Source organism: Eleginops maclovinus, chromosome 3 (genome assembly GCF_036324505.1).
Source record: "Eleginops maclovinus isolate JMC-PN-2008 ecotype Puerto Natales chromosome 3, JC_Emac_rtc_rv5, whole genome shotgun sequence".
Lineage (NCBI taxonomy): Eukaryota > Metazoa > Chordata > Actinopteri > Perciformes > Eleginopidae > Eleginops > Eleginops maclovinus.
This window is the reverse complement of record NC_086351.1, coordinates 192501-207959: the sequence shown is the minus strand read 5'-3', so window position 1 is coordinate 207959 and position 15459 is coordinate 192501. Positions and strand designations below refer to the sequence as shown.

The window sequence follows — 15459 nt, the reverse complement described above, 5'->3', positions numbered from 1 at the left end:
CTTTAACGGTGTGCTTAAACTGCATTGGATAGATCATCCAGCAGGGTTCAACCTCTCACCAAATCTGCCAAAGTGATCAACACTTCTGTTGTTGAAAATGGTCTTTCTGATATCTGGAGATTTAAATTCAACAGCAACAAAGTGTTTTCCTTTTTCTCCAATGTTCATCACACATACACCGTATCGACTACTTTATGTTAGATAAGAGATTACTGGGAAGTGTTAGCTCCTGCTCATATCACAGTATTACAGTATCAGACCATGGAGCCGTTTCATTTCAAATAACATTACCGAACTCCTTTAGACCCTCTCGCAGCTGGAGACTTCACTCCCTCCTCCTAGCTGACACACAATTCCTAACTCATATTATTTCTCAGGTTGGTTTTTTTCTTGAAACTAATGCCTCCCCAGAAATCTCTCACTCAACCTTATGGGAGACCCTTAAGGCCCACCTTCGCGGGCAAATAATAGAATTTTCCTCCAGGGCAAAAAAAGCAAGAGTCCAAAATCAGTGAGATCTCACGTTCTATTTCGGAGATTGATAATCGCTACTCATCATCGCCTTGTCCTGAGCTTTTTAAAGAACGCTACGCCTACAGACAGAATACAACTTACTTTCCACAGACAGAGCCACACAAAATCTCAATTCGCTGTTTATGACTCGGGTGATAGGGCTGGCAGGCTACTAGCCCGGCAGGCTCGTCAAGCCCAGTCCTCTCGTCTTATTCCTAAGGTTAAAACAGGAGAGATAGTCACAGACCACAAAATCAACAACACTTTCAAAGAGTATAATAGCGGCTTGTACAGCTCTGAGTGGGACAACTCTTCACAACTCAACCATTTCTTTGACAAACGTCCTTTCCCTTCTGTTCCAGCCGAACACAACTCTTTATCGGGAGGTCAGATCTCCAAAGAAGAAATTGTGGAAGCGATCAAATCTTTAAGATGTAATAAAACACCTGGACCGGACGGTTATATTCAGCATTCTATACAAAATGTGCGCATCAACTATGCCCCTTGCTTAAAGACATGTTTAATGAATCCCTCTCATCTGGCCTTCTTCCGCCTACTTTACGACAAGCTGCAATATCTCTCATACCAAAAGGGGGCAAAGACCCGCTTCAATGCGCCTCATATCTCCCTACTTGATGTAGATTACAGAATTCTATCTAAGGTCCTAGCATCACGGCTGGGGAAGATCACTCCGCAGTTAATCTCTTCAGACCAAACTTTATCTCAAACAGACACTCCAGCTCCGATCTCCGCAGGCTTTTTGATATCGTTTACTCAACTTCATCCTGCTCTCCCGAAATGGTGATATGTGTTGACGCTGAAAAAGCGTTCGATCGAGTTGAATGGCAATATCTTTTTTTTACACTTCAAAAATTTGGATTCGAAGACTCTTTTATCTGATGGACTAAACTCCTCTACTCTCAACCGCTAGCCACTGCAATTACTAACGGACAACATTCTGGAAACTTCCCTCTTGGCAGAGGCACACGCCAAGGCTGCACTTTATCTCCCCTTCTGTTCGCCATTGCCGTGGAACCTCCAGCCATAGCGCTAAGACAATCCGATGACTTCCTTTTATATGTTACAGACCCACTCACATCTGTCCCCCCTATTCTCAATATCCTACATCAGTTTGGGAAAATCTCAGGCTACAAAACTAATTGTGAAAAAAGCGAGGTGTTTCCCCTCAATCAATCTGCCTCTTATATCCCTGCAGCAAACCTCCCATTCAGAGTTGTCAAAAAGGGCTTTAAATATCTTGGAGTTGAGATTACATCTTCTTGTTCATCTCTCTTTACCAAGAATGTTGGCACTTTATTCGAAAAATGCAAAACAGACATGTCTAGATGGAGGAACCTTCCCCTGTCCATCATCAGTCGTGTTAGTCTAATTAAAATGTCTGTTACCAACATTTCTCTACCTTTTCCAGAGCATCCCTATCTTGATAAACTCTCTCTATACCTGGAGAGGAGCATATCATCCCTTATTTGGAATGGCAAACCTCCAAGAATTAGGAGAAATGCACTTCAGAGGCCCTACCTGATTTTATTCACTACTATTGGGCATGCAACATAACAGCACTGTTACAATGGATGAGGGGAGCTGAACCTGACAGGGGTGAGACCTGGGTACAATTGGAACAGTCCTGTACTCCATTTAATCTGCGTTCTGTACTATGTGCTCCGTCACCTCCTCCTTTATGCCAATTCAAATCTAATCCAGTGGTATATGACTCCATCAGAATTTGGTCACAGTTCAAAAGGCATTTCAGTTTGCAGACAACAGTATAAATGACGCCTATGATTGGCGTTCCCATTGGTTATCTTCTCCGTCCTCTCTGTGTAGCCTGTAGACGAAGATCCTTTCTTTCACTCTCCTTTTTTCTGGAGAGGAAGTAAAGAAGCTCTGAATTATTTGTTGTGTGCGGTGCAATATGTGACTCAGTCGCTTTAAGACATGAAGACACTGTTATGTTCTGGAGCTCACCGCTGCCTCCCTGCCAGGTCAGAGTGGTGGTTACAGTGGTGGTTAACCGTGGACTTCCTCTTTCTGACAGGAAGAGGTTTTTCTGCTAGGACCAGTTTCACTTCTTGATTTTGTGAGGTGTGTTTGTGTTACTTTGAAGGGTTTTCTTAGTCCTGGGGGTGTCTGAAGATGTGGCAGCAGCAGACCTTTTATCTTGTTCTGTTGGGGATCGTCACAGGTCAGTGTATCACTTCTGTTTAATGTTTGGGTCACAAATGGTTCCTCAAAAAGGTTTCAAAGTTCGAAGACTTACAAGAGACAAATAAACAATTGAAATCTTTGTCGGAAAGAGAAAGACCTGAGAGTAAACATGTGAGCGGCCATGATTTAACAGCAGAACTAAAAGGGCAAACTTTTGGCTGGACATGATCATGCGGAAGTGCTCGCAAAAATGCACATGATTCATACGAGCAGGTAGGAGAACGGACCACAGAAAATGAGTGTTTTTATTGCATATTTCTTGAGCTGCAGCACGGTCCCCTGGGGAGGGAACCCATGACAAACCCACTCATCCAGATGTGATCTTCCTCTTCAGGGTGTCTCTCGGTCTCTTGGGACATGGCGGTGTCTCCGGTGGTCTTTGCCCCCAGAGGAGAAGACGTGGTCCTCCCCTGCTCCTTTACTCATCCCGAACAGCAGAGCTACTCCGGGGAGATCACCTTGAAATGGCTGGCGAGAGAATCAAACGCTAAGCCGTTCTTCGTCTGCTCTGTTAGAAACGATTCCATCCAGGGGAAATACGGCTGTGCAGAGTCTCAGTTAAAATATTCTCTGAAGGGTGACCTTCGTCGGGGGGAGCTGTCCCTCCTCATCAGAAGACTCCAACTGGGTGATAACGGCACATTCTTCTGCAGGGTGGAGCTGCAGGGTTTTCGGAAATTTATCCAGAAAGAGACGCAGCTGTATGTGACAGGTGAGGACTGAAGGATCCATTCACAGCTTCAGGCCACAACATGTGGAGATTTATCAAGTGAAATCCTCACAAGGACCGCTTGTAGCGTAATGTCAGACCTCGAGACTTCCAGGACGATATACGATGCTAAACTGAAATGGAATTGATTGATCTTAATGTATTATAACATTTTCCACTGACCTAAGTAGTCCTTATGGTGTTAAATAATAGGAGAATATCAATATAGATATAGATGGATGGACAGTTCAATCCACTGCTGCATGCTGCATCACGAGCTGTGAAAGTCTTACGGTAACTGGATGTTATTTGGTATGTTCTTCATCTTTTTGAAGTCCTCCACCATTGCCTTCTCCCCCCACGTTATACATCGCAGTAACTCCCTTCAGCATCAAAACGTGCAGCTCAAATAGGATGTGCACTGGACTCCTGATATTCATAACGTTCATTATTCCAGAAGTATTAACCATCATTCATCAGAATGTTACTATAGAAGTCTTCCCCTTTTAATATCCGTGGGGCAGCTGTTCCCACCGCAGTGTGTGCTGATCGTTCCTACCTGTTATGATGACCTTACGCTGAACAGGGGATTCATGCATTTTCCTTCCTGCAGTTCAACCCCAGATCCCGAGCTTGTCCGTGGTGGAGCCGGGTTCGGGTTCAGACGGCACCCCCCGGAGGCTGCAGTGTGAGGTGGAGGGCCACCCGCTGCCCAGCATCACCTGGCTGTCGGCCTCCGGGCGCCCAATGGAGGACCTGGAGGTCAAGAACTCGCAGACCGGCCCGGCTTGGGTGCTCAGCTCGGTGCCGTACCTGCAGGAGGACGTGCTGACCTGCAGGGTGGAGAGCTGGCTGGGGGCCGCAGAGCGGAGATACCCAGCCGTGGACAGTAAGACTCTGATCGTCTCTCTGAGTGTGAGCGGCCTCATCGTGCTGCTGCTGCTGCTGCTGTGCACTGGACTCATCGTTTACAGGAGGAGCAGAGGTACGCTCAAACAGAAACCCTACTTTTCAACTTGCAGTATTTCAACAATAGCCCTGTTTATGTCGTGCTGTGGCCTCCCTCTTAGCACCTGTCCAACTTTAAACACAATCATTATTTCCTACTGTTATCAATAGCAGCATTGTGAACGTTGAAGATCCTCTATCATGCTGCTCTTCAGGTCCATGTATGTATTTTAACAACAGGGACAAACTGTTTTTAGTGGAAGGTCCCCTTTAAAGATATAAGGGTCATTTACAGCTACACTGCAGCAATAGGATGGCAGGCGGCTGCAGGAGGACATGAGACAGTAAATCTGATCTGAGGACATGTTTAATACCTCTGGAGAGTCTGGAGGTATAGATGCTCTGCTGTGAGGAGCTGTGCCGAAGAACCAGAACATGTGGGCCGGTCTGCAGACTGAAACTCATGTGGACACTTTAGAATAACTCAATGACTAAAGACAGGGGTCCCCAGAGCTGACATTCAGAACACCAAGTTAACCAGAGAACTCCATTACTCAGAAATGTCTTGTTTTTCTCCTCCTTCCTCCTCTTCTTAAGCTCGAGCCGCCACATCTCCAATCTATGAAAACGTTGAAACAGGTACGCAATTCTTTGCATTCTTTCAGCGTTTTACCCCTTCCTGCCCCTGGTCTGGAGGTCAATGGTTTTACCCTAACCCCACTGGTGGATTTAAAAAGGGCAGTTAACAAGAGTCTAAATGAGACGCCTAAACGTCATCACGCTCAACATTAGCCACCTTTAGCTTAGCGGTGGGAACGTGAGGTCATGTGACCATGCTGTAGTTCCTTTATAGCTCAACATTAGCCTCCTTTAGCTTAGCGGTGGGGACGTGAGGTCATGTGACCGTGCTGTAGTTCCTTTATAGCCCAACATTAGCCGCCTTTAGCTTAGCGGTGGTGACGTGAGGTCATGTGACCGTGCTGTAGTTCCTTTATAGCCCAACATTAGCCTCCTTTAGCTTAGCGGTGGGGACGTGAGGTCATGTGACCGTGCTGTAGTTCCTTTATAGCCCAACATTAGCCGCCTTTAGCTTAGCGGTGGTGACGTGAAGTCATGTGACCGTGCTGTAGTTCCTTTATAGCTCAACATTAGCCTCCTTTAGCTTAGCGGTGGTGACGTGAAGTCATGTGACCGTGCTGTAGTTCCTTTATAGCCCAGCATTAGCCTCCTTTAGCTTAGCGGTGGTGACGTGAGGTCATGTGACCGTGCTGTAGTTCCTTTATAGCCCAACATTAGCCTGCCTTTAGCTTAGCGGTGGTGACGTGAAGTCATGTGACCGTGCTGTAGTTCCTTTATAGCCCAACATTAGCTTTTTACTTCAGAAATCATAAAGTGGTGTTAATGCTGCCTTCAGGGTCAAACACAGAAATATGAATTCACTGCTCCGCTCCAAACAGGACAAATATAAGTATTTTATTTTCATGTGTTTTACAGTCGAGAATCACCATCTGCAGGTCTCTGACCGTCCTGTTGGGGGCAACGTTGAGCTCCAGCTGGTTTACTCTGCTGTCAGTCTGACCCACGCCACTTCCTGTGAGTCTAAAGGAAGTGACCCTTTAAACTGTGGATCGAAGAGATATTGACCTTTGTTGATTTTTATACTGATGCATAAACAAAAGCCAAGTAGGGGAACCTTATATTCTAGGGTTTTGTTCTTGTGAATGAGATTCAGCATGAGCTTCCACTTAGACCCAAGGAATAAATGAAGTTTGGGGTCTCCACCTCACAAAATATGTTTTTCCCACTAACTCAATAATGCATTCACTATATCAGTGGTTCTCAAACTTTGATCAAATAATTTACCCCTTTGGAAAAAAAAGTCAGCCAAGTTCCCCCTGATCAGTCCATCCATCCATCCATCCATCCATCCATCCATCCATCCATCCATCCATCCATCCATCCATCCATCCATCCATCCATCCATCCATCCATCCATCCATCCATCTTCTCCCACTTATCCGTCAGGGTCTCGGAGGTAACAGCTCCAGCAGAGAGCCCCAGACTTCTCTTTCCCTGGCCACATCAACCAGCTCTGACTGGGGGATTCCAAGGCGCTCCCAGGCCAGCAGAGAGATATAACCCCTCCACCTGGTCCTAGGTCTACCCCTCGGTCTCTTCCCAGCTGGACGTGCCTGGAACACCTCCTAGGGAGGCGCCCAGGTGGCATCCTCACTAGGTGCCTGAACCACCTCAACTGGCTCCTTTCAACACGAAGGAGCAGCGGTTCTACTCCGAGTCCTCCCGGATGACTGAACTTCTCACCCTATCCCTAAGGGAGATGCCAGCCACCCTGCGGAGAAATCCCATTTCGGCCGCTTGTATCCGCGATCTCGTTCTCTCGGTCCTGACCCATCCTTCATGACCATAGGTGAGGGTAGGAACGAAGATGGCCCGGTAGACAGAGAGCTTTGCCTTCTGGCTCAGCTCTCTTTTCCTCACAACGGTGCGGTAAAGCGACTGCAGTACCGCTCCCGCTGCTCCGATTCTCCGGCCCATCTCACGCTCCATTGTTCCCTCACTCGAGAACAAGACCCCGAGATACTTGAACTCCTTCACTTGGGGTAAGGCTTCATTCCCTACCTGGAGTGGACAGTCCATCGGAGAACCATGGCCTCAGATTTGGAGGTGCTGATCCTCATCCCAGCCGCTTCAGTGAACCGATCCAGTGAGTGCTGAAGGTCACAGACAGATGAAGCCATTAGGACCACATCATCTGCAAACAGCAGTGGTGCAATCCTTAGCCCACTGAACTGCAGACCCCCTCCCCCACGACTACGCCTCGAAATCCTGTCCATGAATATCACAAACAGGATTGGTGACAAAGCACAGTCCTGGCGGAGGCCAACCCTCACCGGAAATCGGTCCGACGTGCTGCCGAGGACCCGGACACAGCTCTCGCTTTGGGAGTACAGAGATTGGATGGCCCTGAGTAGAGACCCCCTCACCCCATACTCCCGCAGCACCTCCCACAGTATCTCCCTGGGAACCCGGTCATACGCCTTCTCCAAATCCACAAAGCACATGTAGACCGGATGCTCCACCAGAGTCTGATCTATTAAAACCTGTAACTGAGAAACTCTCCAAGCTACGTTTCAAATGTTTACAACCCATCACTAAATTCATGGAAACCAGTGATTATGTTTTCAACAACACTTTTCCCAAAAAATCAGACTTTCTTTTAAATTTCGACTTTTGAACTTGTCCCATTATCTTCTCATCGCCCCATCTCCCTCTCCTCCTCAGCTGGCCCTAATCTTCTTCTTTTAATAACGTTTCATTTTTGTCCTCCTGAGTTTTTTCAAACTCCTTTTTTTTCTCCACATTTAAAAAAAGTAATGTAAGCAAAGCCGCCGCCTCTCTAATGCGAGCCTCTTGTTTCCTCACAGCTCAACATGCCAGGGTGAGGAGCCCCGTGTGCCAGCCGGTGGAGCCGGGTGAGTTTCAGGATCGGTTTCACAAAACCAAGACGTGACTGGATCCAGAGAGGGTTATCTGACTGTTTGATGTTGGAACTACAGATGAAAACGGTACTTTAAATAAACTGAAACTATTTTCATTTCAGCGGTCTTCTACTCTCCTGTGAACGTGCGCAGTGAATAAGGTATGGAAAATAAATATGTTTTAACACATTTACTGAGAAAATGTGTTTTTACTAATAACTGGTCTTTCTTTATTTTGGTTCTGTCAGAAATATCAACACCTCTGGGAGGTGTCGTCTGGGGTGGGAGGAGTACTCAGGTCTTGTACTTGAGTAAAGTAGAAGTACTCAGGTCTTGTACTTGAGTAAAGTAGGAGTACTCAGGTCTTGTACTTGAGTAAAGTAGGAGTACTCAGATCTTGTACTTGAGTAAAGTAGAAGTACTCAGGTCTTGTACTTGAGTAAAGTAGAAGTACTCAGGTCTTGTACTTGAGTAAAGTAGAAGTACTCAGGTCTTGTACTTGAGTAAAGTAGAAGTACTCAGGTCTTGTACTTGAGTAAAGTAGAAGTACTCAGGTCTTGTACTTCCTGTACACCCGCATGATAGGCATGCTGTTTAGCTGCTGACTGAAGTTAAAAACAAACAAAAGAAAGAACCATATGTTTGAATCCATCCTTTCTTTGAGAAATGAAATCATTCCGTTCTTAAAGCTTTTTAATTCCTGCTGTTTTTGTTTCCATGTTTTACTTGTTCAACGCAGTCAGATGTTTTCTCTGTTGTTATTTGCTGTATTGTATTTCATCTCTAGCCTTTTTTGGAGAAATGAAACTATAACCGTAGTTTATTTGTGCTGTTTTTTATTTTCATTTATTCTATTTTTTTATATTAGGATTGTAATTTGTTTCATTTAAAGGATGTACTTTCATTGCTTTATAAATAAAAACAGTTCAGTGTGATTTTCCTGCAGCAGGGGGCTCCACTCACTTTACTCCCTGCTCAGTGTTCCCTGCTTTGGGCCTCTCCCTTTATTAGAGATGTTTCTATGGATGGATTACAGGACGGGGGCCCTTCAGTCCTAGCCCCTCAATCTGAGCCTCCAATCTAACAAAAGGGCTTCCCCTCACTGAGCCGTCACCGTCTATATGTTCTGTGGGCCTTTATCAAATCGAATCAATCTTTATTTATATCACACTTTTCACACAAAGCGATTCACGAAACAAAAAGGATTAACACAAACGAGGTGACAGCCAGAGTAACACCACGCTTTTAGGTTAAGAAGAACCCACAATACACCACAGGACTGAATACAAATGGATGAAATGAGAATAAAATAAGGATAAATACATTTCAGTTAAAAGACAATACAAGATGTTTACACCATTGTCTTTGGATATATTCTCATTGGGGGTGGAGTAATGCTCCAAGTGTTCTTGCAGAGGGGGAGTACTCTGATCCTGAGCTAGATCATAATGATAGAACAATAAGTGTAATTTATTAATAATGTAAATGAGAACAGAGTTAAAGGTGTGTGTCCTTCAGGGATACAAAGGTTTATTTGTCTGTCTGTTGAAGGTCTGTTGTAGAGGAGAGCAGCTCAGTGTGAGAATATGTTTGTCAGGATTGAAAGCAGGAAGCCTCTGAGGTTTGAGCAGCGACCGCCGCGGTGCCGCTGAGGCTTTCACTGAAACCTACAAAACACCAGAGGAGGCAATCAAATTTCTACAGGGCCACTACCAATACCACACTGCTAATACACTCTGCTGCTGCTAGAGAGCAAGATGGCGCCGAGGATGGCTGCCGTGTCTCGAGCTCCTCAACAACTCCACAAACCTTGAAACCTTGCCAGGCAAAGTCATGCATCCCTCTGGAGGGAACACAGGGATTTGAGCCCATAGAACTACAGGAGAGGGAACAGCACTGTCGGGCCTCTTTAAAGACTTGGTTTATATTATTGTTATCCAGCAGTGGCTCAGTCAGTAGGGGCTTGGACAGGGAATCGTAGGGTTGCCAGTTCAAGTCCCCGAACAGACCTCTCCTCCTAGGCCCTGCCGTGGTGCCCTTGAACAAGGCACCGGACACCTCCAATCCCCCCTCCCCATTGCTCCCTGGGCGCTGCACAATAGCTGCCCACTGCTACTAGTACTAGGATGAGTTAAATGCAGAGGACACATTTCACTGCGTGTGCTCTGCGGTGTGTGAGAATAAACAGGGCTTCATCCTCCCATTCTATCTTCTATTATAAGGGAGTTCGTTCATCAGTTTCCTCTAAAGACGTCAACACATTTTCAAGCTTCAGATCAGAAGCTGCTGCAGGATTTTACCTCACTTCCTGATACTGAACGTGTGTGTGTGTGTGTGTGTGTGTGTGTCACCACCGGACGTGGTTAAAGGTGAGAATTACCCGTGGGTTGGTCTTCACCCCCAGAGTAAGCTGCTATGGTGAAAATGCCGACTCTCTTTAAAGGAACGGTGAGATAAAACACTCCCTCAGACTGCAGGGGGGAATCTGAGAAATGACTTCATTTCCCATGAGGCTTTGCCCCAGCGCTCCTTGCTTTAATGGAGCTTTAATTTAATATTGTTGTTATTCTCCATATTAGGGCTGTCAGTTAAACGCGTTATTAACGGCGTTAACGCTCCTTCCTTTTAACGGAACTAACTTTTAACGCGCGTGCGTTCTGTGACCCTCGGCCCGCTCCGTAGTTTAACCAAATATCAGGAAACCATGGTAACGTTGTGGATCACAGCAGAAACACACTACAGATGGAGAAAGAAAAGTCACTTCTGAATGGAAAGATGAGCTCCACAGCCCTGCCGGGAGGTCCAGCAGCCCGAGGTCATATGTACGTGCTGCAAAGGGAGTTAGGTTTGCTCCAGAGTTCGCCGAGTCTGAAATACCTCTCGCTGACCCAAGCATAGCGCTGACTCAGAGACCCCACAGAGGACAGCGACATGGTGGACAGACTGTAGGTCGGTGACCACTGGAGGGTGAGGCTCTGCATCCTACAGCTGCGGAGAGAAAGACCATAACTTGGGATTGTTGCAGCGATGTTCACTGTGCTGAATAAGATGACATTATTTATAATGAATACTAACGATAACATTATAACTTATAGTACACTTTGTTTATTTATTATAAGCACAGTTTACGATTAGTTATAAAGAAATCATATTTATCCACCTACACGAAAAATATCCTTTTTAAGGAACATTTAGAACAGACTAATAATGTGCAGTTAAATATATTAATCGATTGACAGCCCTAATATATATATATATACAGTGGTATGCAAAAGTTTGGGCACCCCTTAGGAAAACCACTGCATCAGTTTGTCACTTGCTGAGCTTTTGAAGCAGCAACTTCATTTTAACATATGTTATACCTTATGGTAACAGAAACATCTCAGTAGTGAAATAACTTTTATTGGTCAAACAGAAACATGTTTATGTGCATTCAAACAAAAATAGGCATGTGCATAAATTTGGGCACCCCTAAGAAATAATTCCATTAATATTTAGTATTGCCTCCTTTTGCTGCAATAACGGCCTGTAGACGCCTCCTGTAGCCACAGACAAGTCCCTTAAGCCTGGCAGGTGGTATTTTGGCCCATTCTTCCACACAAAACGTCTCCAGTTCAGTCAGGTTTCTTGGCCTCCGTGCATGGACAGCCTTCTTCAAATAAATCCATACATTTTCAATGATGTTAAGGTCTGGGGACTGGGATGGCCATTCCAGAACATTGTACCTGTGCTTCTGCATGAATTCCTTGGTGGATTTTGATCGGTGCTTAGGATCATTGTCCTGCTGAAAAATCCAACCCCGGCGTAGCTTCAACTTTGTGACTGACTCTAGAACATTCTTGTCAAGAATCTCCTGGTACTGTAAGGAATTCATGTGGCCCTCAACTTTAACAAGTTTTCCAGTACCTGTGCTAGCCACACAGCCCCATAACATGATAGATCCTCCACCAAATTTTACAGTGGGCAACAAGTTCTTTTCATTGAAAGCAGTGTGTTTTTTTCGCCATGCATACCTGTTCATGTTATGACCAAATAACTCAATCTTGGTCTCATCTGACCACAGTATTTTGTTCCAAAATGCTTCTGGCTTGTCCAGATGTGCTTTTGCATACCTCATGCGACTCTTCTTGTGATTAACACTCAGGAAAGGCTTTTTGCACATCACCCTTCCAATGAGCTCTTCCTGGTGCAAAGTACGCTGGATTGTGGAACGGTGAACAACTACACCATCAGCAGCCAGATGTTGTTGTAGTTCTCTGGAGGTGGTCTGTGGCTTCTCTGTGACCATTTTCACCATCCTTCGCCTGTGCCTTTCCCCTATTTTTGTCGGCCTACCACATCTTTCCTTCACACGGACTGTTCCTGTGGCCTTCCATTTCACAACCACGTTTCTGACTGTGGAGACAGACAGTTTAAACCTGTCAGATAATTTTTTGTACCCTTCTCCTAATTTATAATGTTGGATTATCTTAGCTTTCAGGTCAGTGGAGAGTTGTTTTGAGGTCCCCATCTTGCCACTCCCTAAGAAAGAACCTAGGCCAGGCACAGCCAGCTATTACCTATGTTAAATAGCCTTTTTCATGATTGGTTCCACCTGTCTTTGTAATTGAAGGTCTAATGAGCTAATCAAAGCAATTTTGTGCCGCAACCTGTCAGCTATAAATCCGTACAGGTGTTGAAATGAATGCTATTTATAAGGGTGCCCAAACTTTTGCACATCCCATTTTTTGCATTTTATTTTATTATAATAAAACTATGTAATGCTACCCTAAGAATTTTGGTCTGGAAAACACTAAAACGTCTACATCTTTGTAGGAAAACAAATGTTGTTGCTGTGATCTTCTATTATAAAGGAAAAGCAAATTGTCATGAAATCTCAGAGGGGTGCCCAAACTTTTGCATACCACTGTATATATATATATATATTATATATATGTATATATATTATATATATATATATTTATATATATATATATATATATATAAATATATATATATATATATATATTTATATATAATATATTATATATATATATGATATATATAATATATTATATATATCATATATATATTATATATATGTATAAATATATATATATATAATATATATATAATATATATATATTATATATATGTATAAATATATTATATATAAATATATATATATATATATATATATATTTATATATATTTATAAATGTCGAGCTTTGTTGTTTGGTGTTTGTTTCTGTGTATGAATATTAAAGGCTGTTTTTATTGTCTTTACATATTGAGTAAATGAACTTTATTCTGAAATGATTTACCTGTATGTCCACATGTCTTTGGTCACATATATGTAATTGAGTACGCCATTCCTGCACACTAAATGGAAATAATACCCCACTTGTATATTCTGTAATCAACCCTTCGATGGTGTTTTATTTGTCAGATAGTTGACATATTTTTTCTCGCAGTGAACTTTTATTATTCACTCTTTTAGTTCAGCTATATCTGATATTTTGAGATGTTCATATTGCATAACTGTTTATTTATTCTGGATTAAAGAAGTATATCTTATCTTATATTCGGTGATTTCAAAAGAGAAATATGCTTTTAGTGAACTAAGGTTAAACTTTGGACATCAGCTTATAGTTTGACAATATTTAATGCATTTTAAAATGTGAATTATCTCCATAAGAAAAAGAGCCTCTCCATCTGCTGAAGCTTCAGGAAAACACGTGTTGAGTTTCTGTTGTCTCTCCTGTGTGCTCGAACAGTCTCTGTCTGTGTGTGTGTGTGTGTGTGGGGGGGGGGGGGGGTCTGTGTGTGGGTTTGTGTGTGTGTGTGTGTTGACAGAGGCGTCCTGACAGTGTGTGTGTGTTTCAGCAATGCAGTGTTTCCTGACAGAGACCACACCTCCACAAACTATCGCTCACACACACTGGGAGACAGGATGTTTCCTTCACAATAAAAGCACCAAACCTCACTTTTACCTTTTTTTAAAGCCTGATTTTTTTACATTCATCACTGAATTAATGACCTAACCCATAAATAAATACATTTCTCATTTACAAGCACGATTATTTGTTACAGACCAATAGCATCAGGGTTATACAACAATAATAATAATGATAATATGTTTTGCATTAAACCAATATGAGTGTCACAAAAATAAAATAAGGAAAAACAATCATATAGCATATAATAATTAGAACATAAAATAAAAAATCTTTAATCAAACCGATTTTACAGTGTCACACAAACAATAATAATAACAACAATAATAATAACAACAACAATAATAGCAATAATAATAATAGCAATAAAAGTGATGAGGCATTTTTGTAAACCATATTTTTTAATGTTGTAATTCATGAAAACAAAACCGCTCTCACGCCATCATGGTTTAAGTGCTTTTACTCTGAAATTCCTCCCCGGAAGTGTCTCTGTTTATTCGGTTGCCTTGACTCGGGTGTGACTGTCTGTAACGGAACCGAACCTCCTGCTGCAGTTTAACCTGGGTTAACACTTTATTTATCCCGAGTAGTTTGTTGACAGCATGTCGCACACCGTCATCACCACCACGACCACCGGCAGGGCGTCCGGGGACGGAGTGCTGAACCTGGGCTACACCCGGACCATCCCGGGGCTCCTGAAGATAGGGCAGATGGTGAGAAGTAACCCGGGATAACATGCTCTTTACCCGGGTAACACAGGGTCTGTGCACGCCGATATCTTTGGAAGTGTTGGCTGGTATCATCAGAGTACACAGGAGTTAATGTAGACACAGAGGAGTTTGCATTTTAAGGAAAACGTGTTTAATTGAGGGATATTTTAATGGACCCTGGTTGTTTATGTCCGTCATGGTTGCACATTTTCTACTTCACTCTTTACTTTTTGTCTCAGTAAGCATAGCATTCTCAAAATATGTATTATAACCATCATACCTTGTATAAAATATCGTCATTATTTACCTCACATTACTCTTGCATGTTCAAAAGCTTAAATATCCTTTAAATTGACCTGAGAAAACCTTGTTTTATTACAACAAACTGTCGTGCTGTAGGCCTACATTTTTTGAATACTTGTACTTTACTTGAGTATTTCCATTTATTGCTTAATAATGGAGTTTTTGGGATAAGATGCACTCTGCAAGGCATATCATGCACTTTACCCGGGATAACATTCTGTGGGATAGCACGTTACCCCACGTAGTAAACACAGTATATTTGAACTAAGAAGTGTCAAGTTGATGTTTTTCTTTAATGGACCCTGGTTGTTTTTACTATAATTTTTTTCTGAAGCATTGCTGCAGTCTCTCCTGCAATTTCTTATTTATTTAATACTTCTAGGTCGTCATTCAGTCTATAAAATATTGTTGGATCTCATAGGAAATAAAACCCTAACGTCGTAAGAGTTAATCAAACTTTTCAGTCAGTCCCAAACATATTAAGACCTTGGGTTCTGAGATACGTTGGATTATCAATACATTTGGACACTGTTTTCTGAGATGTTCTATCTTTCTTTGAAGACCTATGTGTTTAGTCAGTAAATCTAAAGACCTCTTCTACCACTGCAAATGTT

General features: G+C 43.1%; 2 protein-coding genes across 4 annotated transcripts in view; both read left to right on the top strand.

The window, feature by feature from the left end:
* The first annotated feature begins 2593 nt into the window (after positions 1-2593).
* Positions 2594-8934, top strand: siglec15l (sialic acid binding Ig-like lectin 15, like). Of its 3 annotated transcripts, none has more exons than XM_063879796.1 (8): positions 2594-2716; positions 3074-3451; positions 4062-4433; positions 4994-5035; positions 5891-5989; positions 7843-7890; positions 8019-8057; positions 8145-8934. In XM_063879796.1, the coding sequence occupies exons 1-7, from the start codon at positions 2668-2670 to the stop codon at positions 8054-8056; spliced, it is 1026 nt and encodes a 341-aa protein (XP_063735866.1). In that variant the 5' UTR covers positions 2594-2667; the 3' UTR covers position 8057; positions 8145-8934. The 3 variants fall into 3 exon arrangements, with proteins under 3 accessions (XP_063735866.1, XP_063735867.1, XP_063735869.1); XM_063879799.1 differs by having other exon boundaries at positions 2626-2952; XM_063879797.1 differs by having other exon boundaries at positions 8019-8934.
* Positions 8935-14335: 5401 nt separating this feature from the next.
* Positions 14336-15459, top strand: part of cmtm7 (CKLF-like MARVEL transmembrane domain containing 7) — an 11833-nt gene continuing 10709 nt past the window's right edge. Inside the window, exon 1 of the mRNA XM_063879891.1 lies at positions 14336-14545. Coding sequence (XP_063735961.1) covers positions 14435-14545 — 111 coding nt within the window. The 5' untranslated portion in view covers positions 14336-14434. The remainder of the gene's footprint in view (positions 14546-15459) is intronic.

Bases quoted from the DNA above. Each gene is read 5' to 3' on its own strand.
- siglec15l (XM_063879796.1), top strand. From the start codon at position 2,668: ATGTGGCAGCAGCAGACCTTTTATCTTGTTCTGTTGGGGATCGTCACA. The intron at 2,717-3,073 runs GTCAGTGTATCA...CTTCCTCTTCAG, and splicing joins TCTGTTGGGGATCGTCACAG to GGTGTCTCTCGGTCTCTTGG. The intron at 5,036-5,890 runs GTACGCAATTCT...TGTGTTTTACAG, and splicing joins CTATGAAAACGTTGAAACAG to TCGAGAATCACCATCTGCAG.